General features: G+C 41.2%; 1 protein-coding gene across 3 annotated transcripts in view; it reads left to right on the plus strand.

Annotated features, from left to right (window-relative positions):
• The window catches only part of TRMT11 (tRNA methyltransferase 11 homolog), a 255,548-nt gene that overhangs the window by 78,383 nt on the left and 153,163 nt on the right, over nucleotides 1-24,002 (plus strand). For all 3 annotated transcript variants that reach the window (XM_069234817.1, XM_069234818.1, XM_069234819.1), the window contains exons 8-10: nucleotides 385-465; nucleotides 9,204-9,368; nucleotides 19,324-19,393. In XM_069234817.1, the coding sequence (XP_069090918.1) occupies nucleotides 385-465; nucleotides 9,204-9,368; nucleotides 19,324-19,393 (316 nt within the window). The remainder of the gene's footprint in view (nucleotides 1-384; nucleotides 466-9,203; nucleotides 9,369-19,323; nucleotides 19,394-24,002) is intronic.

Consider the following 24,002-nt stretch of genomic DNA (forward strand, 5'->3'; position numbering starts at 1 on the left):
TCTCTTGTTATTGTTTAAAAATATTAGTTGTAATATGGGTTCTGATTGCGCCTCATTAATTTGTTCAGTGGACAAACCAAAGCGCAATCATTCAAATTACGACAAAAGCTAATGGTTGAAGCAAGAAAAAGGACAAACCTGCAAGTATACTGGGGCTTTTAATCAACAGGCTGTTGTCTCAGGGCTTTATTGTATTGTACTGAACTTTTTTGCAAAACTTTGCTAAATGCATGTATACTACTATTGTGCATCATCAGCAAAATTTCTTTTGACACAAAAGGTGCAACACAAAAACTCTCCAAAGATATGATATTCAAAACTAGATTTACTCAAAGGGCTTACACCTCTATGCATATTTGCAGCTAATGAGTTACTGTTTTACAGGTGGTCTCCTCCTATCTTCAGCACACTTTGGAGCCTACGTATGTGGCACAGACATTGATTACAACACCGTCCATGGAATAGGTAGGTTCACATACCAAATTGTATGCAGAACAAACTTTTATGGAAAGCATTTTTCCCCTTTGCTTTGTGCCTGTGAATTATCTTGTGTCATTGAGTGCGGAGTAACCTGTTTAACAATATTCTTACTTGAAGAAATTGAGTTAGAGGGCCAAGAAACTGCTGGCCAGTATACCGGAGAGTACCCGAATTCAAAATCAGGGCTTAATAAAAGGTTTTTTCATCCTTGATGTGGTGGTGCTCTTGTGTCATTGATGCTGCAAGAGATGCAGAGCTCAGGTGGTCTGTGATAAAGTCTTCAGATGCCTCAGTATCTTTGATGAATATTACAGAGACGCTAACTTTGTCTTTGTAGATACTTACTTGCTTGGTCAGTACACAGTAGCCAATCCTGTTGTAGAATTAAAATATCCTTGTCGAGTCGAGCCCTAGCATGTGATATAAACCAGCTTGATTTGTCTTTTCCATCCTCATATATTTAAATGTATTTACAAGATCGTGACACAGATAGATTTGATCGTAGGTGATCCAGTAACATTTAAGCACTCTAGATAAAAATAATCTAACTAAGGACCTTAACGTAAGTCATAGGCGTTTCGCATGGAACTCAATAGGTAACCTTTGTAGATCTTTCAAGGTAGATTTGGTGTGGGCCTGAGATGAGTCATACTATTTTATGTTGTATACAGCTTGAATATACTGAGTTGGGGAGGCTTCAGTTGATTAGTTTGTATAGTCTGTCTGGGGGAAAATAATGATTCTGCTCAACGAGGCTTGGGGATTCATAGCAAAGAAATGAATAAGGTTTCTGTCCGATGAAGGTGCTTTTTCAGGCTTTGTGTAACTTGACATGAAGATAGCCATCTTGGATTATAGGACACTTAGATTGCCAGAATGTTGGCCCAAGAATCAGTTTATGCTAAATAGAACGTGCCAAGTATTGCAATGTTTATTTTACTGCTTTTGCACAACTTTTAGGGAGAAGGAATGGTGTGCATGAGTATGTGTGTTGGACATGCTTTCATATTTTGCACTGGGCTAACTCAAGCAGATTACCACAGAGTGTCATCATCCTACTTTGTTTTGGAATTGAGAGTTAAAGTGCTGGATGATATCTTCGAGAGGCATTTGTTGACATTAAATAAGAGGGACATCTAGGAGGCTGTGGACACTGTTATCCAGTTTGTGGAGGCAGGAGACAAAGTGGAAGATAGCTACTAGTTTTTGGTGATAGATGTTAGCCAGGATACAGCTGAGCCTAATGCACCTAACTATCTTTAAGCAATATTAGCAATACCCTGTGACATATGAGGTCTAGTATGCTTAGGATGGGTTGTTTACCTTTATTTGGTTTCTTAAGGAGATGCTTCCAATATCAATGAGATCCTTGTGTATGTCTGAAGCTTGACTTGTGTTGATCTAGACAATTTCTGTCCTTAATAAAGGCTTGCAGCTATTTTCGGACAACTTCTACAATTTTGCAGCTATGCTGGGTTTTGTAGAAACACCCTCACTAGACTCTAGTGATCAGGAGGTTATCAAAAGATATTTCACAGCATCCTGCTAGTGGTATCCGAAGTGCATTAATGGTCAGTGTTTCTGTTGGAGCTGACATGCCTCCAAGTTGGTCAGATACCATGTTTCAGCAGCATTGAGGAACCAGTGTTGTTGTTTGCAACCATTCAAATCTTTATTCATGATTTGGAACTTAAGAGGTCCACAAAATAAAAACAATACAATACAAGAATGCCATAACCTTGCTTTTTTTTCTTTTTTAAAAGACCCAAATAGAAAGTACATAAATACAGACTTAAGAACAAATTACTTCATAATAAATAACTAAGGAGGATCTCCATCAGCATAACAACAGGAATTATACAAATTGCTCCATAATGAGCAGGCACTGAGTTCTCACCAAGGACAAAAAATAGTCCTAACTGCAGATTAAAATGCATGTATTAAACTATAAAAACATTAAGAATAAAATCTGATATAATGCTCTTCCAAAGAGGAACTCCCCCTGTCATAGTATCAAGCGATTTGTGCAAATTATTCTAAGATGAGCAAACAGAAGTGATCCCACCCCCTACATACCAGCAAACCTAAAAACCATTAATATAAACTATAAACTCTCACACAAATGACTTTATTCTTAGGATAAAAAAGAAACTATTGTGCCACTTCAACATTAGTAACATTTTCCTGTAAAAACATTGGCCGTAAAAGGCGATGTTGCAAAGGTAATAATGCGGGACAGACAATAAGAACATTATTAAAATTCCCAGGTCACACAAGTTTCAGTCTTTCGCTGTTTCCCTGGAAAAAGATCAGTTTACTGTTGGATCATTTAATGGAAGCAATCTATTCGAATTAATATCATACAGTGACGAATGCCATGGTCCAAATTCCAGGTCAGGTGCATCTTGACTACCTTAGGGCGACTAGAAGAGGTTATCACCTTCAACCTTTTCTTCATCGTACAGTACATGACATCTTTTTGATAGCTAATAATGCTTGCAGTGCCTATTAATAAGGTTTTAAATTCTAAACAAGAAAGGGAAGTCACAACATCTCCCTGTAAACCAAAATAGCTCAGCACCAGGGTTAAATTCTCGAGGGAACGGATATTTGCCTAAATCAGAGAAAAATAATTCTTGATTCTTGAGGTACCTCATGGAATCGTTTTCACTGTTCTTCAGATGGCAGCCTCACTGAATCACACTGGCCAAGTCTTGCACATAAGAGCTTTTCAAACAGAATGCCAACCTAATTGCTGGAATCGGAACCAAAATATTAACGCTACATAGTTTGTGTAAGATTTGCCCTTCCATTTTCTCTAGAAAGTCCCATTTTATCACATTAATAGATCCTATACACGCTCGTACGAATACTGGAGTGCTCACCGCTTCGCTTCTTACTGGTTACTTTTCAGGCTTATCAGGGCCTCCCCAATCTTCATTACCAAACAAGCCTCTTACCTACGTACCTGTAGCTGCTTGGCGCAGCCATTCTAATTACATTTCTGTACCATCCAACTCAGCCCTATTCATTAAGTACAGAGATACTTCGTCACCATACACCACCACTTACCTACTCTAAAACCAACGGCCCCAGCCTTGATAAAGTCACCTGTGTGACGAAACACGTGTTGGCTGTTTCTACACGATGATTTAATGCTTTCTAAGCATCTACAAATAAAGACAACATCTACAAACCGGATTTGAGACTCATTTCAACACAATTCCTCTCCGAACCTACAGTACCACACCAGCAATATCTTTGCTGGTTTAATTGTTGGACATTACTCTCTGTGTGCTGTGGCCGTTTTTCCCAGATCCTATAGCATATAATAATGTTGGAGCAACTTTTGCCGTGAAAACAGATAGCAGCCGCAAAAAATGCCTTCGCCCCATTGCTTTATAAAAGGCACATAGTCCATTTGCATGCGAGGAGGCCTTTCATGAGCAATAATCTATATGGGCTTTGTCCACTATGTTACCAGGTACAACTTTCCCTCAATAGGGATATTGAAACAAAAGGTGCAACTGTTTGCAACTAAACTATCCTCAGTGGGGCTTGGGGCAAAAACAGAGAATAGTTAGTGAAAGCAATATATGTGCAAGACGTATGGTATAGTATTGATTCAACAATTTCCTATTCTGCAAAGCATTTTCAAATGTAAGAAGTCCAAGAAATTGTATCACACTTGCTGAGAGGGTAGAGATTTATTGGGTGTCAGAAAGAGGCCAAACAACTGAGAGTCTAGGTGCTGTTGCCACTGATCAGCTTGACAGTTGCAGTTTCAGGCCTGTTGTAGCTTGTTGTCGCTGTAGCTGTATCGGGAGGTCAGCTTTATCACCCTGGGAGTCCACTGCTTTGGTTTGGGTACAAGATAAAGTTGGCCCAGTCCTCCAGTGTTCTTCCAAGGTTGTGGATAGCAGGTTTAGTCCTTTTCTGATCTTCTGCAGGTACAGCTGTGTTCTGAAGTGGGTGGCTGGAGATGCCACACTTATGCCTGGATCAATAAGGTAGATGTTCCCAGGGCTAACCCTACCCATTTTATCCATTTTCAAAAGAGCAGAAGTCTTAGACTATACTAAGTTTTGGCTCTTAAGGAGTGGGACAGGGGACATGGGGAAGGAACTTTGTGTCATCATAGTGTCCTTCCAGATCTAATACTAAACTCCAGTTTGGGGCAGTCACTGTACTCCCTATAAACCCAGAAACAGAAGTCTGTTAGAAAAAACAAGAGTTTTCCAGCAATCAGACTTTGAATTCACAAGCATTGTTTTGCATCTTGTTCTCACACTTTGAAGTGTGCCCCAGGATTTATAGATAGATCCCCAACATACCTGTCAAGCAGAATTTTACATTCAAGCAGGATTTGACACAGCATATTGTGTCAGGTTCTGGGGGGAATGTCTGACCATTCAGGTCAACCAATAACTTGCTCCTGGGAGATATTTCACACACACACTCACACTTCTTCAAATACCAATTACTGGCTGGCAGGAATGGGAAAGCAAATGTTCATCCAGAGGCTTTGGGCTGGAAAGGGGATGCTGACAAAAGATAATTATCCTCACCTAAAAGAAATCCTGTCACATATGATGGTAGAAACATTGAACTTGCGGGATATTTTGAATGTCAGATGAGATTTAAAGAAAGAGAACTTTATGGTAAAGTTGATGTTGCTACGAAAGGGTTGAACACACTAGGATGATACCACCAGGGTTTGTTTGGTATGACTTTAAAACCTGGAAGAAAGGTACAGATGTCGTTGGTTACAGATGGAACTACCACATCATTGTATGACACAATATATTAGATCAACATGTGGGAAGCTATGCACAAAAATGCTTTCAGTGATAAATTGGGGAAAGTGTAGGGATTCAAGCACAGAATCAAGGTTCAAGAAGGAATCTCTCCAGTTAAACCCAAACTTAGAAATGTGCCATTTAGTGTACGTCAAGATTTAGCAGAAGTTCTTAACAAAATGTGCAGTGATTGAACCTGTAGAATCTTCTCTGTGGTTGCCACCATTGGTCATCGCCAGGAAACAAAATGGCCACTTGAGGGTTTGTGTGGATTTGAGAAATCTCAATAAGGTTATTTTTGACGATTCTAATCTCCTGCCACGCACCGATGATATTGATGCTGCAAAATTGATTTAGCCACTGCTTACCATCAAATTGAATTTCATGAGTCATCTAAACATTTGACTGCATTTGTGTCACAGATGGGCACATTCCAGTTCAAGGTGATACCTTTTGGATTGGCATCTGCAACATCCGTTTTTCAGCAAGCTCTAAAACAGGTCTTGAAAGGAATTGATGGTGTAGTGGCATTTCAAGACCATATTTTCATTTTAGGAGTTGATCTTCAAAGTCTTGATGACCATATGCACTTTGTTCTTAAAAGACTAGATACATTTAGAATTGTCACAAATGAAAAAAAATGTGAAGTTGAAAAAAATAGCATAGAATGCTTGGGTCATGTGATTTCAGATAAAGGGATTGAACCGAGTCTTGGGCTGGTGGAAGTGATAACTAATGCACCGTGCCCTACAACCAAAGAACATGTAGCATCATTTTTGGGTCCGTTTGAGTTTTATGCTAAGTTCATAAAACAATTTGCAGCAAAAACAGAACATCTTCGAGAATTGTTAAAAACAGCAAATTACGTTTGTGTGGAATAATCAATGTCAGAGTGAGGTTTCAGCATTAAAACAAGACATTGTTTTAGCAGGAGTGTTATCCCCTTTTGATGGTGAATGTATAATCACTGTTAATGCCAGTGAGAGTGGACTAGAAGCCACTCCTGCTCAGAAGATGCAAAATGGGTATGAGAAAAGAGCGGCATTTGCTTCCAGAGCTTTGAAAGGAAATGAAAAGTATCTCTTGTGAAGAAGAAGAAGATGAAGAATGCCTGATTGCTGTGATTGATGGGTGTCATGATAAGACGTTTTCAGAAGACCAGTGGATAGAAAATATGCCTAAAGTGCAATCTTTTGTAATAGTATAAGAATATGTGAGGGAAAAGGGCCAAAAATAAAAGAGTTACCCCCAAAAATACAGCCTAATTTCAAAGTTGCAGATGAGTGATCCGTTGTAAAGAGTTGAATTTTGATGAGAGGGGCAAGTTTATTCCATCTATTACTTTAAGAGAAAAAAGTAATCGACTATGGCCATGAATGGCATTTAGGCCAGACCATCACTAAATGGAATATTAGGGATGTTTACTGGTGGCCTGGTGTGGACACTGAAATAGAAGCAAGTGTTACGGCTCATGTTATTTGTGCTGTGAGTGACAAAGGTTTGAACACAGAAGCGGTTCCATTGCAGATGTTTGCTTTACCAAGTGGATCATGGGTGAAACTAGCTATAGTTTTCATTATTCCATTAAAAAATTTACCAAGTAAATCCAAGTTTGCCATTGTATTAGTTGATTATTACAGTAAATGGTGGGAGGTAAATGTCATTGAGGAACCCAACACTAATAGAGACATAAGCATTCTAAAAAATGTATTTTTAAAAGGAATGCCAAAGGAAAGTGTGTCTGACAATGGTGTGCAGTTTGTGTCAAGAGAAATAAAAGATTTATTGGAAAGAAATGCTATAATTCACAAACGTATAGCACTTTATCACCCACGATTCAATGGCTTCATGGAACAAATGAACAGAACATTGATAGAATGTATTCACTGGGCTATTCAGAGTAAAATTGAGTTGAATGAGGGGATTGAGAGTATGTTGTGGTCTCACCGGACGTGTCCTAATGCTGTCACTGGTCTGAGTCTGTTTGAAATTCTGAAAGAACGCATCCCTTCTTCCAATATGTGTCCTGCATGGTTTAGAGAGATACAACCAGACACTGTTAGAGCTTTCTGTATAGACAAGATTATGCGACCTCGTGTAGAGGCATTCCAACAAAAAATGAAAAGAATATTATAATGCTAGGCTCAAGGTCAAGACGGTGAGATGTGAAATTAAGGTGGGAGATTGGGTTAGAGTCAAAGATCCTGCCAATGTGGACAAAGGTTTGCCAAAATCTAGGCCTCCTGAACAAGATGTTGCAGTAACAAAAAAAATGCAGTGCGAATAAAACAACATGAGTGGTGTAACAAAAGCAGAGTAGTCAAGGTTAAGGGACCTATACCAGTTGATAGTGAGTACAAAAGAAAGAGCAGTGTAGGCCAAAATCAAGTGTGGTGGAGAGGATGATAATACAGCCTAATAATCCTGTGTTGCGTAAGAGTTTACAGACGATCACTAAGCCTTTGAAGTATCGTGGTGTAAAGTAAATTGCATGATATACAATTTACATTCATATTTTTTTATGATTGTGTCCAGTATTAAAGGGGATTGTGTTTTATGAAACATGAGTTATAGAACAGTTATAATTTAGTAGACGAATTTAAACGTAATATTATCTTATGGTTAATGTGTTAAATGTTGGAATTATTTTAACTATTTCTGCAAAAGGAGGGAGATGTTGTGGGGACGTTTGCAATCTGCATTATTCCCTAGTAGAATATGGAATGTAGAATACAGACACATTGAGCTGTATTGTGGGATTCTAGAGACAGTAAGTTACTGACCAGGTGCTAGGGAGACTGCGGCCAATAAATTCTGATGCTCACTTCTACGTTGTGGAATGGATTATTTGTGAGCACATTTTCCACATAACAGTAAAATTGCAAGTGTCTTTACCGTGTCCACACTTGAGCAGCTCAGAATAAGAGGCTTAGTGTGTCATGTTATTGTGCTTCTGTGCAAACCACTCACAGATAATGGCACTGTTTCATTTCTTTATTTTAATCTGTTTTTATTGGCTGCCGAATCAAAGGATTTATTGGCTGCATAATCACTGCACAAATTGCAGATTTTTGATTTTACATGGTGCCTCAGACAATAATCCCGTTATATTGCATATACATATAATTTAGAACTAGTGTGCTACCGTGCCCGATTTAAAATAATGAAACCTGTGTCAGTTGTGTATATATTGCAAAAACCTAACACTGAAAACAACTAGATTACCCCCAACCTTAACCCTCTTATAGCTGCCGTATGTCGCCTTTCTTATAATGCCTATGATATTGGGTTCTTACCCTTAACAGGCTATTCACTAAATTAATGGATCATGAGAGATCTCTTATTGGTGTGTTGACGTCATTTATTGTATTCAGGATAGTTAATGATGAAGTGTCAGAGACATGCAATACAGTTATTACCAATATAGAAGAAGATAGCATACTTTACGACCAAAGTGTCACAGGGGCTGTTTGTTATTCTTATTGTGGGACAGGAAAGCGTGAAACATAGTGTTCCAGCTTTGAGCAGTGGTCTTTTTTTCTGGGGCCTGCCCCTTCTTCCCTATGCAGTTGTCCGCTCTCTGCCTGCAACCATTTGTCACTGTATGCACACTTACAGCAGATGGAAGAGAAGTGCTTTTTCCAGTTCATGGTAACAGAAAGTTGTGCAAATTACAATGCTATATTTACAAACCAAGCAAATGCATAATCATTTTTAGGGCGTGAGTACAAACCAACCACCCAAGTCTCAAGAGAGTTTTGGACTACATGTACTGTTGCCCGCATGAGCTCAGCAGTGTTCCAGTCTCAATACAATCTAGCAGTTGGCAATGGAGACAACCGGAGACAATGTGCTGTATTATTAATGATAATTATACAGAATTTCAAACTCCTCTTTGAAATGTTGTCTGATATTTTGTTATAGGAAAAGCAAGTCGGAAAAACCAGAAATGGAGAGGGCCCGATGAAAATATCCGAGCAAATCTTCGCCAGTATGGATTAGAAAAATACTACCTTGATGTATTTGTTTCTGATGCATCTAAAGCCATATGGAGGAAAAACATGTGGTTTGATGCAATCATCACAGATCGTAAGTTCACTGTTTTTCAGGAAATAATATTGCTTGATGATTTTTCTGTTTGTGTGAATCTATTTTGGTGCTAAAGAAAATTGCCCTGTAAGTAAACTGTATTTATGTATCCCTATGTCAGTCTTTTTTGCGAAGGTGTTGCAAATTTGAAGATCAACTACATTTGAAGTAGCTCAAGCCCCATTTTCATGCACCATTCTCCTGGTGTTACAAGCATTTGTGAGCCATAATGTATGTGTTGGCAGGGCGTTTAAGTCAACATATAGAAGGTAATTTGTTAGAGGATTATTGCACCTGACAAACATATTATTTTCTTTTCTGGATACTATTTATTTATTATTAGGAAAAAAGTAGCTATAAAATAAACAGAATATAACAATTCTGAAATCAGAAAGCAGTGCATTGTAAGAATCCCTCCACCTCTAACTAGCTAATGAGCAAATTTGGCATCAAAAGCCTGATTTTCTACTAGGGTTCAATATTTAGATTGCATCTTTGCATACTTCAGCTTCATTATTTTCCACATGGCAGTTTGTCTTGATTCTATAACATGGAGGATTGCTTTGTTTTTCTTATTCTGGAATCCCCCTATTCTCTCGGTTTGAGGTTTGTAAGTTATTATTTCATATCATTGATAAAATTTAATTTTGGAAAATTAAGCTTGTAATTCATGATGAAAGATGGGAAGAAATGCATGAAAAACCAATTTCAAATTCATGTCAAAGCCACTATTTCACTTTCTAAACATCAAACTATCAAATGAGTATAGTAATATGTCCACTAGAATCGCACTGTTTAAAATGCATGATTCATGTAACAAAATACTAACTATTTAAGCATATGAGCAAACAAATGATCATTTATAGCTCCTGCGGCCCTGATGAGCAAATAAGCTAGTGTATACGAATCCTAATATGCATGTAAGGCAAAACCCAGGATAGTGTTACACTTGAAAATCGAATTTATTTTAGTTTGATGGCATTCTCATGAACTTAGCAAGAGAGGATGGTAGTGCTGTGGACCTTGTCTCGCTTGTCCTGTGGGTAGAAAGTGAGGATTTTATTCAAGGTCCTTAGCACAGCAGGGCAGTAGTACAGGGTTTAATAATCAAAGTATTTGAAGCCTGTTCTTGATTCAGCTGGGAGTCAAGATTTATTTTTGAACTGGCAGGTCAGTGGATGTTGCTTAAGGATGATGATTAGGTGTTGTCGGACCCTATCAGGGATTTGCCTCCAGTGAATATTGTAAGAAATTGAATTATTAATTGGGGTGGATGGCAATACACCACTAGTGATAAAATCACTAAACAGTTAGGTCTTTGCAAAGTTTTCTAGAATTTAAACATGATCTCAACCCCTGGTAGTGATGGCACAGAGCAGATATGCCTAACTTATAGAAAATAAATAAAGCATTTTGAAGTACCAAAACATGTAAAAAGTCAAAACCACAACATAATGAAAATCCCACTCAAATGTATTAAAAAAATAGAGTAAAATTGAATAAACAAAAATACACCAAAACAAAGAAAAAATCAATAAGATGAACTGGATATATGAAATGTAAAAGGTTTAGGAGAAAACATTTCCAACAAAAAGTAAAGCTCCAATAACTTATCACTGTTCACAGACGACCTTGATATAGGACCAATTTTAGGCTGACCATGATGGAGCGCAGCTCGGATACACCAAGCAGTTTTGTCAAAGTCAAAGAATTTACCGTAGGACTTAGGTGGTCTTTATGAACATGGCGGTCTGGACCGCCACACCGGCGGTGGCGGTCATTAGCGCCAACGGCATGGCGGTCCAGACTGCCATATTCTGAACACAGTAGTGAACTGGCTGCAAAGCAGCCAGTTCACTACCACCCACTGCCAGGCCAGATTCCACCGCCGGGCCGACTGTGGGCACATTCGACCCGGTGGTGGGATTTTGATCCCATTTCCACCAGGGATTACCTGGCGAGATACCCCGCCAGGTAATCCCTGGCGGAAGCATACGGGTGACAGGAATAACCATTCCTGTCACCTGTATGTGACACACCAGGTCCCCCCTTTGCCACCACACCTACCCAGCCCCCAAGCCCCTAGATCCGCCTCCACTCCCCGAACTCCAAAAACCGACCCCCCCAGCCCTCCACCCCCAAAACCCCACGTAGGCCCCCAACTCGACCCTCACCATCCCCCACCCCTACATACAGGTCCCCCCAACCCCCACATCCACATGCACCCATTCATGTTCATGCACACACGCATACATGCACTCAGGCACATCGCCCCCACACATACACTCACGCACACCCCCATGCACTCACACACACCCCTACCCCCATCCCTCTTGGACAGCACTTACTTCTTCCATCGCGCTGCTCCGGGAGGGAACAGGCTCCCTGGATGCTGCTCCATCGCCGCCTTTCCATACGCCGCCACGCCTATAACTGCTTCATTATAGGAGTAGCACTGTATGGTCTGACGTGGCGGTGAGGGTGGAGCAGCATCCACCCCCGCCACCGACCGCCAGCATGGCGGGCCTCACCGCCATCAGAGGTGGTGAGGCTCCATGCGTCATCATTTGGCAGGATGAAGGCCGCCGGCACTGGCGGTCTTCCATTGACTGCTGGCACGGTTGGCGGCGGGGCATCCCGCCAAGTTCATAAGGGGGCCTTAGACTCTGGAATGGAAGTTAAAATCCTTCATCAGAGCAGGGTTGGCGATGGTATCCGAGAAAGTCCTTTCAAAGCTGTATATCAGTTGAATGAGGTCCAGCTGAAGACATTATTTGTGAGGGAAAAAGTACAAATTTCTCACCCCAGGCATTTCCTTTATCAGCCAGATACTTTTCGCTACTTTGCCAGGTTAAGATTTCTGCATTCAATCTTAGTGTGTTTTTCAGAGCTCAGAATCGTTCCACAATTTAAGGCTACCAGATATATCCAATAATGGGTTCTATGAGGCTGAATACCTTCACGCTGAGGCCCATTGAAATAGATTTTCTGCTTCAACAGAGCTCAAAGGAGGAATAACCTGTTTCCTCAGCCAACCGAGTCATGATTTGGCCAGATTTTCACAGATTGTAGAAGTTCAGTGAGGCGCAGCCAAGGCTCCAAACCAAAGGACTGACAGAACAGCCCAGCAGTAGGGGTCAGAAATCATCCCAGCGGAGGTCACTGCTGGGTCTAATTGCAACTTGTCAGATGGGCACTTCAGGAAAAAGGCCTAGTGCAGCTTGTTGTGTGCTTGTAACCAGAAAGAAGGTCAGCGAACAGACTTTTGAAGTCTACAGCTTGGTCCTGGACACAAGTGGGAGCAGAACCAGCGTTTCAGGTCTCTTCACAGGTCAGAATTTTGGCACTGGCCAGTAGTTGAGGCCCTCCTGTGGGCTGGTATTTTTACCCTCAGTAACTCAGTTGTAAACCCACCTGTCAGGAACATATCATACAATCCAAAGCTTTACATAGGTGTATATTTTAGACACCCTGGCTTCCCCATTCTCATGTACAAAATGACAATGGGCTGGCCTGGTCAAGTATGCCATGTGAGCCTTTTGCCTCTTCTGAAGTTATCAAGTGCTTGAGCCTATACATCCTCTAGAAATGCCCGGACCTGCACCATGATAGCCTGGAATGGGAGGGTCCATGGGGGCAGGGGGGTGAGGGTTTTGATTATTTGGAATAAAGCACCTCTGTTGGACTGGTTCCCTAGGTGGCCGGCTAACGTTAATTGGACTGTTAGCAGTGCCTTTGGGCATCAAAATACCCTTTTCATGACACTGGCCTCTAGAGTTTCAAGGAGTGCACAGTGGTGTAATGAAAGAGTTTGTGAGGTGAGTCTAGTCAAAAACAGTCATGGATCCCTACCAACTCTTATATGTATACATTTAAAGATGTAAACCACTTTTTTGGGGATATATGTGAAATAACGCTAAAAGTAATACAAGTCAGCAGTGCAGTACCTGTTAAATTTCATTTGTTTGACTTCATGTTGTATGGCATATCCATTCTTGGTTCCTAAGAGTGTGTTTAATTTTCCCGGGTGTGTTTTAGTATATTTTTTCTCATGATTTTAAGTTTTGTACAGCACATCAGGCAAGATGACATACTTCTAAGTGTTTGGGGGAGTCCATGGTGTGGAAAGGGTTAATGGCGAAGCAAAATTGAGAGCTGCAAATTTGAGTATGAAAAAAAGTGTGTTTCTCAGCTAGAGGTGTAACACAAGGCCCTGGAGCCCCTGTGGTGCAGAGGGGGTCCCCAACCCTTCAAAGGAGACCCCATTCAGCCTAAAGCCAATGAATACATGTGAGATACGTGAGACTCTGGGGACCCTCATCACATTCTACAGGGGTGGCCCATCATGTTTAGTTACGCCACTGTATTTTTTTTCAGTGCCTCTCACTATCATACAGGTTTTTAGACATGCTCAACCAGTCTTTGGCCTCTCTGCAGAGCAAGGACCAAAGGTCGGATTTTTGCCATTTGGAATTTTACTTACAGCTGGAGGTTAGTAAAGTGCTTAGTCAAAAGTATATGTTTCCCTGCCCCCCCATTATTTCAGTAGGGACGGTGCCACAGTTCAAAGTGGAGGTACCTTATCAGACTTTGTGGAGTACCTTGGCACAGAGGTGTGTGATTTCCTGCATGGGAGTAGTAGGAGGTGCTGGAGTTGGTTCAGCACTAGATTGTAGGCAGAACTTTAATAAAATGCACTGGTAACGTCATTTAGAGGTCACACAAGAGTCAATAGGACCAGACAATGAAAGCACCTGGAACGCGGAGAGGGAGGTCAGGAACAAGACAATCTACTTTCTTAGTTACCAGTCTTATGTAGCACACCTACACTAGTTGATATTAAGGTGCTTTACAGCAAATTATACTTTATCTCTAGGGAAAGGATACACAACTGAACCCGTGCAAAGAAAGAGTAATGTGCAAAACTGAACAGAAAATACCCCGGTCTCTTGAAAGACATTAAAAAGCATCACTTTTTTGCATATAATAATTTTACAAAATGTGTGATGTGTGCATAGCATGCACTAAGTGAGGCAACAACTGCACTGCATAAATAACTTTGCATGAGTCTTGTCTTCTGCTTTGGGCTGTAATATACTATTCATTACGGTCAGAGTGCACCATCCATTTATAGGGTGGATGCAGTAAGTGCAGGTCTGCAATTAGGAAAAGTGCATTAGGGCAATGCCTGCTCTTAGTGAGAGCGTTCAGGAAGCACACATCGGCCCTGGGGAATGTTCCAGCTTTTTTTTTCTCCCCTGCTGGAGGATGCAGGAAGCACACCCTTGTCACTGAGGACAATGACATAAAAACAGACAAGTAAGGAGGGAAGGCTTTAGAAAAAAAAGAGTTCTGCGTGGTGCCAATGGATGCAAAGGAATCACCTGCCTTATCTAAGGATGATGGAGAAGGCACAAACCTGTTCTACAGAAGATGTTAAGGTGCGAAGAGGTATGTTGTTGTTCTTTACAAACAGGCAGCCCTTTCTGCATGAAGAGAGTTAAATATGCCAGTGAAGGATTAGCGACTTTTTACATATTTTAGAGGTCGGATCAACCACTGGGCACTGGATAACAGTACCTCATTGTGCAGTCTAAAGCCCCACAATAGAATTCTGCAAACATGGGAGGGACCACGCAAAAGGGGCATTTTCTCACAAATATGGTCCCTGTAATGCCTAACTATTTAGATCTGAATGCATCTCAGACATTTTTAACGGGAAGTGTGCTGTCTGTCCTTGGCCAAATTTGAGTGGAATCAGCGTAGGCCACAGCAGAAAAATAAAATTTCTGCCAGGAACTACTGCAGCAATCAGTGGTGTAACAAAGTTAGAGGGGGCCACTGTGCAAAGAACATGGTGGGGCCCCCTCCAGACTCAGGGCAGGTGCTGTGCTGAGGGGGCCCCTTGTAGGGGGTGCTGGGGGACCTTTGTTACACCACTGGTGGCAGTGTGTGCTTTTGAGACCAAAAGCGTTTTTTTCTGGTTTTCTTTCTCAACCTCTTTACAAAGGATTTAGATGTCTGATTACTCCATGTACAATGTCCACTTGACCGATTTGTATATATTGTTTCATCTATGTTTTCACAGCCTTGACAAAGTCTTGAAGACGAAACACATGTTGGCTGTTTTGCTGTATGGACTTGTTGTTACATGTGGTCATCTGATTGTAACTCTGACCATTTATTACCATCTGGCTGTTCTGGATATATGGACCTACTACACAACGTAGTCTTTGTGATTGAGACTTTGATTACCCACTTGCATCTATAATAAATTCCTATACATCATCTTTCCATACCGTACATCTACTTAATTCCTGAACATTATCTGGATCTACGACACAGGTGTGCCCTGGCCACTCTTCTCTTGTTATATATGCAACCACCCACTCCTCAGTGTGTGGCCCTCTGACACCTGTGGTGGCAGGTGTTTTGGCTAGCCTGGCACCCATTACTTTGTTGTTCACATATGACTATTTTCTGACCATACATCCGGTTTACTTGTTGCTCATGTGCGAGCACCTGCTGGCATTCTCCACCTCCTTTGCCTGAATCACTCTTGCTTACAAGCTTAAGCAAAGAATCATCACTCTTGCTTACAAGCTTCTGCAAATATTTGCATCTAATCATAGAGCATTCTGGGAGCATTATACTCAGCCACATATTGTTAAACTTTTCAAAAATGTGTGTACACTTTTTTTCCACTGGAATCACTGTCAGTAGTGTAGTGTGCCTTAAAACGTTAATCTACAGCACTCACCCTAATAATGAAGGCTTTTCATTAGTGAACCATAAACACAAATTCATGCAGCATTAACATGTGGATACACATATTACCGCAACTGCAGACACTTCCCTTCTCTGTAAACTGATAAACATGAAAACTGGTTGCCCTTGATCCCAAACAATATGTCCCAGGCGTTGGGCGATAGGAATTCCACATCTCTGTGCTATAGTTTACCACCACTGAAAGACAGGTTTAGATAGACAAGAGCCAAATAGACAGATGGAGTGATGAAGGACATATAGGGCCTCATTAGGGTCACGGTGGCGGTCTGTCCGCTGCTAAACGGTGGTCCGACCGCTTTGCAGCAGTCTGACCACCACAATACGACTGTGGCGGTTGCACCACGGTCATACCTCCAGTTTACCTCCACAGGAGGGACTGGCAGCGCCACCCTGGGGATTACGCGCCCCCCCCCCATGAGCTTTTACATGGCATTTTACAGTAGCACCGCCATGTAAAGGCTGGCAGAGACTGAGTGCAGGGGGCCCACTTAGCATGGACAGTGCAGGGACCCCCATAGCCAGCCCAGTCGGACTGTTCACTGTCTGCATTGCGTTGCTGTTGCGGGTGCACCCTACGCACTGCAACATTGCTAGGCCAGCGGGGAACTCATAATGTGGCCTGTGGGAAGTCGGCCGCACTGGCAGCAACCTGACCGTGGGAGTTTGGCGGACAGCCTTTTCCGTTCGCCAAACTCATAATGACCCCATAGTCTCTTGATATTTAACCCTTTTGTGCAGGAGATTTTATGAAATTGTTTTGATTTTACAGTCAAGATAAAAGAAAAAATAAATGGTCGTTGTGCGTTGAGGGCTTAAACAACTGTCATTCAATGAAGGTAAACACTCACCCATTCAGTCCTGGCCTCTCTGCAGGATTATCGTATGTCATCATTAATGTTGCCAGATTGATTCGTGTGAACCTCAAAGTTTATATGTATTCTGGGACTTTTGTAACTTCCAGGGCTGAACGGATGTGTTAAATGAAAACCCATGTACATTATATTTAGTGCACAGGTAGAAATCTTACAACCCTAGTGTCATCCTGTAATAGCATGGAATAACTGGACCTTCTTTCATATTGCACACTAAACAAGAATTTGCTATTTACAGTTTAACTTTTTTTCCTTCTTTGAAAAAAACTTCCTATTCCATTTTGATTTTTTTTGTATTCATTCAGCATTTGATAATTTACGTTTACATTCAGCAGAGATATGAAGTATCTGTAATAGGTAATTAAGAGCAGCTTATCATTGTTCTGGAGACTAATTTTGTCAGTTGGTGCACTGATACTACAGCACATGGACTGTGTGACATTTTTTCCATTTCAGAACTTTATTAAAATAGTTATTTTTTTTTTCAACTGATACCACCGGTGAAAACTGGTAATGTAAAACTAGATTGTGAGCAGGCTAGACTCCATTCCAGAAGGTTGGCGTTAGCCGCCTTCTCTCATTCACTCAGTTACAAAGCCTGAAATTCCAGAAAGTAGCAGTCATAAAGCCAGACTTGAAGGCGGGTCGTTACTGGTCTATGCAATTGTTAGTTTTTTCAAATATTTACGTGTTTGACTGCTTGTGTTCTCTTGCTTATAGCAAAATCCTCTTTCTGTGCATCACCGATCTCTCTGATTTTCAGTGTAACTAATGTAACTAACTCTTTTTGCCTTACCCTTCTCTCCTACCCTGGAAGTTATTATCAGTTACACCCAGCCATCTCTTCGCTCATACCGGTCAACATTTGATGTGCTGCATATAGTCACAAGCATATTATCCTGTCGTACAATATTTATCCCGCATTTTTCTCATCCTGCATAAACCGCATGCAAAAACTTAAATACATTAATTTGCCATCATCCCAGCATTACCTTTAACACGAACTTGTCTGTCTGCAACTTGTTTGCATAATCTCACAAGCTTTAATGAAACAATTATGCAGTGATGTAGCTGTGCCCCATTAGAAGAACATGTCTTCTATTATTTTGTTGTTTCGTATTATTTAGCCCTCGACGAAGCACGTCATCAAATATAATATTGTGTGCTGCTATTTCTGTTATGCCCAGGTAAATGTTTTTTTCCGATGTTTTAGTTTTGACAATTGTACTGCACACAGAGGATGACAGTTTTTTTTCGCAGCCAATTCCCGCCCCTAAAAAACCCAAAATGTTTCTGGGCTGAAAAGCAATAGTTGCTTTGACGTACTGGTTACATCGGTTTAGTAAAACAGTGGCTAGGTTGGCAAAAACGACGACCACACTTTTGTGTCAGATCGCAGCTTGACCAAAGTTATGGAACAACATTTTATTTCTTTGCTTGGTGGAGACTTGTTGAAAGGGTATGGAGCTTTCTATCTATCTTGAGTAAAACTGAACAGTTCTTGTCACGCATTACTGTTTATTCCTCCTGTCCAGGACTTGCTTATAGGGCAATCCGCCAGTGACGGAAGAGCTGGTCTGACATGTCAGCGTGTGCCTGTTTTGTGGCTGTTTGTGGACCTGTTATAAGGTCTTCAGGGCCGTCGGTTTTACCGTTGATTTCCAAGATATTAAAACCTAACATTGCCTTCAGCAAACCTAAATCCATGCTGTTTTCCATTCCTTGCAAAACACTTACTCAGCGTCTTTGCGAATTTTAAAAAAAGTCTCACTTTGAAAACAAGGACCACTTTTTTTTTTTTAAGCTATCTGATTGAGTAATGTGGGTCACCTTTATTTTGGGGCCGGGTCTATTTTCTGTCCCAGTCTGACTCTGCATCTGTTGTGCTCCCACAGATGGCACTGGGATACCAGGATTCTCGCTCTGGCAGACCAAGGATCTCGATGGGAAACATAGTAAAGTGACTTGGTCAAATATGAAAAGGGATTAATAACCACATAAACTTCATTGATGCAGGGATTGTGCAGATAAATGTATTTCCCTCAATGCTATCTTGGTCTCTAGAGCTCCCTTGCACCCCCATCCTTGGAGCACAAACAGACACAATTTGGCATCTCCTTCTTCTGCTTGCCTAGACTTGACTAGATTGACTTTCGTGGCAGCAACATGGATCAGATACACTTTACCATCCCACTTGCAGACCTCTCTACAACAACCCATAATGTATACAATGCATTTGATGCTCTGATGCATGTGCATGATGATTGATTGTTATAATTTTTATATTTATACAGCCCCGTATGGCATAAGGGAGGCAACAAGAAAAACAGGTTCACAAAAAGAAATTATAAAAACAGAAACATGGTAAGTAAATGTCTTTCTCTCTTCTTTCGTTATTCTTTATTCACTCTTTTTTAAAATAATCATAAAAACACTTAAATCACCAATGAATAACAGGGATTTACAGTTCGAGTTTATGCATATGTTTGTGTAAAAAAGTGTACAAAGTTTTGATCTTATCAAGAAACATTAAAAAGGTTAAGAATCACAGAAGGAAGTTTTGTTATAAGGTAAGACATAAAAAGCCTGTAACTTAAACGTATGTACAACATTAAAGACAAAATAATTTCATCTTAGTCGTATGTGCTAGTGATATCAACAACCTGTGCTCAAAAGGTTAAATACTTCTGTACCAAATAACAAGTTTTAAAAAGGAACATACTATGAGGCATGACGAATTGACCATTTGCAGAAACAGTAGTGCAGGTCTACATCTCTTGAAATGCAATCTCCTGAAGAGTATGAATAATAAAATTTCAAAAAATTGCGAAAACAGCTGGTAAAATTTGAAGGGTGGCTCCTATGCAATGGTGAAGGAGTGTTGCCCCCCCCCCCCCCCCGGCTAAGCCAGGAGCTGAAAGATAAAACAATATTTCTTCATCATTTTTTCTTTCAGTTGCTGTGTCAGCCAGCAGAATGTGGAGGGAGGGGCGGACTGGGTCATGGGAGATGAGAGGAGGAAAGAGTGCCCCTAAGTGTGCATGTGTGTTTGTCCGGCTGTCTCAGGCTGGACAAACGCACATGAGCACTTAGGTTTTTCCAGCCTGGTTGTGTCGAACAGCCGGGCTGGAGAAACTGCACAGACCCCAGGGTTGTGTCTCAGTGGCAGTCCAAGCCTCTCAGACCAATCCTGACGCTGTTTCATGCTAGCTTTAGCATGAAAGCAAATCCAGGATTGCTGGGGAGCCTGTGCTGGTGTCCCAGTGAGAACAGGATCAAGGCGTCAGGTGGCCACAACGGAAAAAGGTATGTTTTTTATTTTTATATATTTTTGTTTATTCCCACCCCTCCCCTTGAGATTTGCAGTGGGCACTGCTGAAAATTTGCAGGTACTTCCCAAAAATCTTTTATAATCTAATCTCTATAGTTTTTCCTTAGCTCCAGAGGCTCATCAAAGATGGGTGATCTTTCCAATTTAACAGTAGTAGTTATAAAGTATCAGAGCCAATGAATCCAGATTCCCATATCACACGATAAACAGTCCTCTATTATATTTTTATTCAACAAGGCATAATCATTATACCACATCGAAGACCATAGTCAGAGGGGTACTAATTTAATGTGGTCTTCCACATAATCCAAGTCCAACTCTTGATGAACAGTATTTTGTGGGCTAATCATAGGAACACCCAGACTGCATCTAAAATCTGATTTCCTCTACCAGCAGGCTACTAACATCACTATACCCCAGATGCAAGCGCAATAGGTGAAGATTGGAATACATTTCCTTTTGTAGATTTCCATGTAAGGAGCAGTTCACTTTCTGTCTATATTAGAATTCAGTTTAAAAAGAAACCCAGCAGTTCGAGAAAATCATTGTTTCCTGGTTGAAAGACAAGGAGCCCATGAACTTGCAGGGTCAAAAGTTACACTCAGATAAGGGAACTCATTGATATTTTCCGTGGGTTTGCCCTTCATGGATAGATAGCAAGACTTAAGGTTTTTTCCGGATGGAAGCCATGATGAGTGTTTTGGAAAAATTAGTTTCTCAACCCAGTTACTCCATGAAATCTGCAAAGGTGTTATGGAGTATTGTGAGGCTATTAGGAGTTCTTACTATAAGGACTGCATCATCTGCTTACGGTAGGTCAAGTATCGGCTTATTTTTGATGACTGACATATCCCTCCTTTTTTGTTAAGGTTTCTCCAAGTCCATTGATATACAGTAAAAACAGAATTGGTGCTAACACACAACTAACATAGGGGTGCCTATCATATCTGTGACGTTGCATACATCTCAAGTCAGCAAATTATACCACAGTTGATCAACCCTTGGGTCCCAGATATGATCATTTATCACAGAGTCTTCAAGACAAAGTGAGTTTTCTGGACTCGCATGTGACCCCCACTCCCCACCTCCCCGGAAATGTGAGGGCACAAACAGCCAAGATCAACATCACATCAAGAGAGAGGAATGTTCCAACTACTAAAATCATCAAAGGGATAAAACAATCTGAAGATGGCGCCATGCACATAAACTTCTGGGGTGCATGTCTGGTGTCGCACACAGGATGGACTTACCACCTATTGGTAGTCAGTGACACCCAGAAGGAAAAAATGGAGGAAAGAGAATAAACATGATTCTGGTTCCAGATGCTAGATGGCAGGATAGATGCACAGCATGTGACTACAGAAAAGCTCCAATACTACTACTGGTAAATAACCATTTTGTTTCCTTTGGCCAAACGCTCAATTTGACAGTAATAATATGGCCATGATGTGCAGTTTCCTCTTACCTCCTCCTTGTAGGGTGGTAAAATTAAGAGGAACACATACGTTTGTAATATGACATCCAAGTAAGTGAAGTCAAATTAGGCTTATATAGTGCTCAGATGCCTAAAGGCTTACATCAAAGACAGTGAAGCAGCTTGACAGAGTAAAAATGCAAGGGATGAGAACAGGATATCATTGAAAAATATGCATTCATTGCCTTTGGAAGTTAAGATGATAAAATAAAACTGGTGGAATGTGATTGGTAGCCCATTTCATAAGTAGGTGCCAGAATAGAGAAATACCTCTCAGACATCTGAAGTGCCTAAAACTAGGTGTTTAGAAGAGAAACAAAGAACCATATCTGAGAAATCTGGAGACAGGATAGAAACATAGACCAGTTGGTAAATTGTTAGTCTTCTGATACTTGAGGGAATGCCTCTTTTTTCCAGTTTTTTTTAAAACAAATGTTATTGTTTTATATTAAGACAAAATTGACTCTCACATTGTTTCATAATATTACAACTTATTAATTGATTTTATTTTACATCTTGGTCAACTTCAACCCCTCATGTACCCTGATAAGGGCTAATGGACCGACTATAGTCAAGGGTGAAGTACACGTCGATCTGATAAGTCCAGCATAACTCTAATATCTCAAAATTGCCCATATTTAACCTTACGCTTGCCACTCAACATTTTCCTCTTCCCTCCCCCACAACATGACATCCACTCTATATTAAGGCCTCAGCGGTTATATGCTGTACTCTCCGTATTTGTCCGATGTAACAAGCAGTCAGTATAAATAATTTCACACAGTGATACCTCCCAGAACCACCCTTGTTAGCGGTACACATCTTCTATGATATGTTCCCTACCTCTCTCCCAACTTCGGCATCCATAGCATCGGGATGTAGCTAACAGGCCCAGATTCGTGAGGCTGTTGGTGGAAGCGGCCTCACCCTTTCTCTGTCACATTGTCAGTGACTGCTTTGAAAGATTCCAATAGAGTGTCCCATTCTAGCGCTATAGGGTGTCGCCACAACCCTCAGTATTCCTCCCTATGAAGGGCTGTGCCTTCAGCTAGACCCCATTCACACACCTCCGCCATCCACTGTGTCACTGAAGGTACTGTGGTAGTTTTCCAGTGCTTAGTAAGTAACCATTTCGCCAGTATTAAGGCTAAATTAGCAAATCGTGATGTGACCTTCCTATTCTTAGTGTGTGAGAAGAGACCCAAAAGGCAAGATTCTGCTGTTCGCCATGCATCTCTCCCTGTTACCTCCTTGAGTGTCGTTTCGACATGGGACCCGCAGTGGGTTATACTAGGGCAGCTCCAGAGCATGTGGATTAGTGTCGCCTCCTCCCATTTGCATCTCAGACATGTCGATGAAACCACCGGTTATAAAATATATGTAATCTATGTGGCGCAAGATATGGTCTAAGCACTATTCAATATTGTATAAATTTAAATCTGGTGTTACGTCATACTCTCTTAGGATATGTCAGTATGGAGGTCCAGTCTTTATCCAGAATGCATTTTCCTATATCTTCTCCCCCATATGGCTCTCAGGGGCATCAAGGGCAGCAATAGGTGTGCCCGTAGACATTTAAAAAACCACCCTGTTAAGTGTTTCCCGTGTCCCATGGTATAGATCGCTTGAGTTCGGTTCCATCTGGTGCCCAATAGTCGATATAATGTAATATATTAGCGTGTAACCAAAATAGTAAGGAAGGCAAGTTATGTTCATGGGTGAAGTCAGTGTGCGTGAGCAATGTTTGATACCGGAACAATGATCCAGTCGTCTCCACTTCCTCCCGTGTCCCCAATTGCATCCCAGCTTGCGTCAAAATTCCAACGTCCCTAGGAAGCCCAAGTAGTGGAATATTTGGTGCGTATGGCTCTGTGGCAGATGTATACCGCAGGGCAAGCTTCCAGTATTGGATGGCTATTTGCAGCAGGAGTGGTAGATTGTCTGGGGGGGCGAGACACGGAACAGATCAAATAGTGAAGCTGGCCCCTATCGATCATGGCATGTGCAAATTCCATCTCCTGTAGATTCCTTCCAACCAGCCAATGTGCTAGCCACTGTAGCTGTCCTGCTATGCATTGGGCCTCAAAATCCGGCACGCCCGTTTCCCCCTGTTCTGTTAACATCTGCAGTTTTGCCAAACTGATCCTTCGCCTACTGACTCCCCAAAT

The sequence above is a fragment of the Pleurodeles waltl genome, chromosome 5, assembly GCF_031143425.1.
Source record: "Pleurodeles waltl isolate 20211129_DDA chromosome 5, aPleWal1.hap1.20221129, whole genome shotgun sequence".
In the NCBI taxonomy this organism is placed as follows: domain Eukaryota; kingdom Metazoa; phylum Chordata; class Amphibia; order Caudata; family Salamandridae; genus Pleurodeles; species Pleurodeles waltl.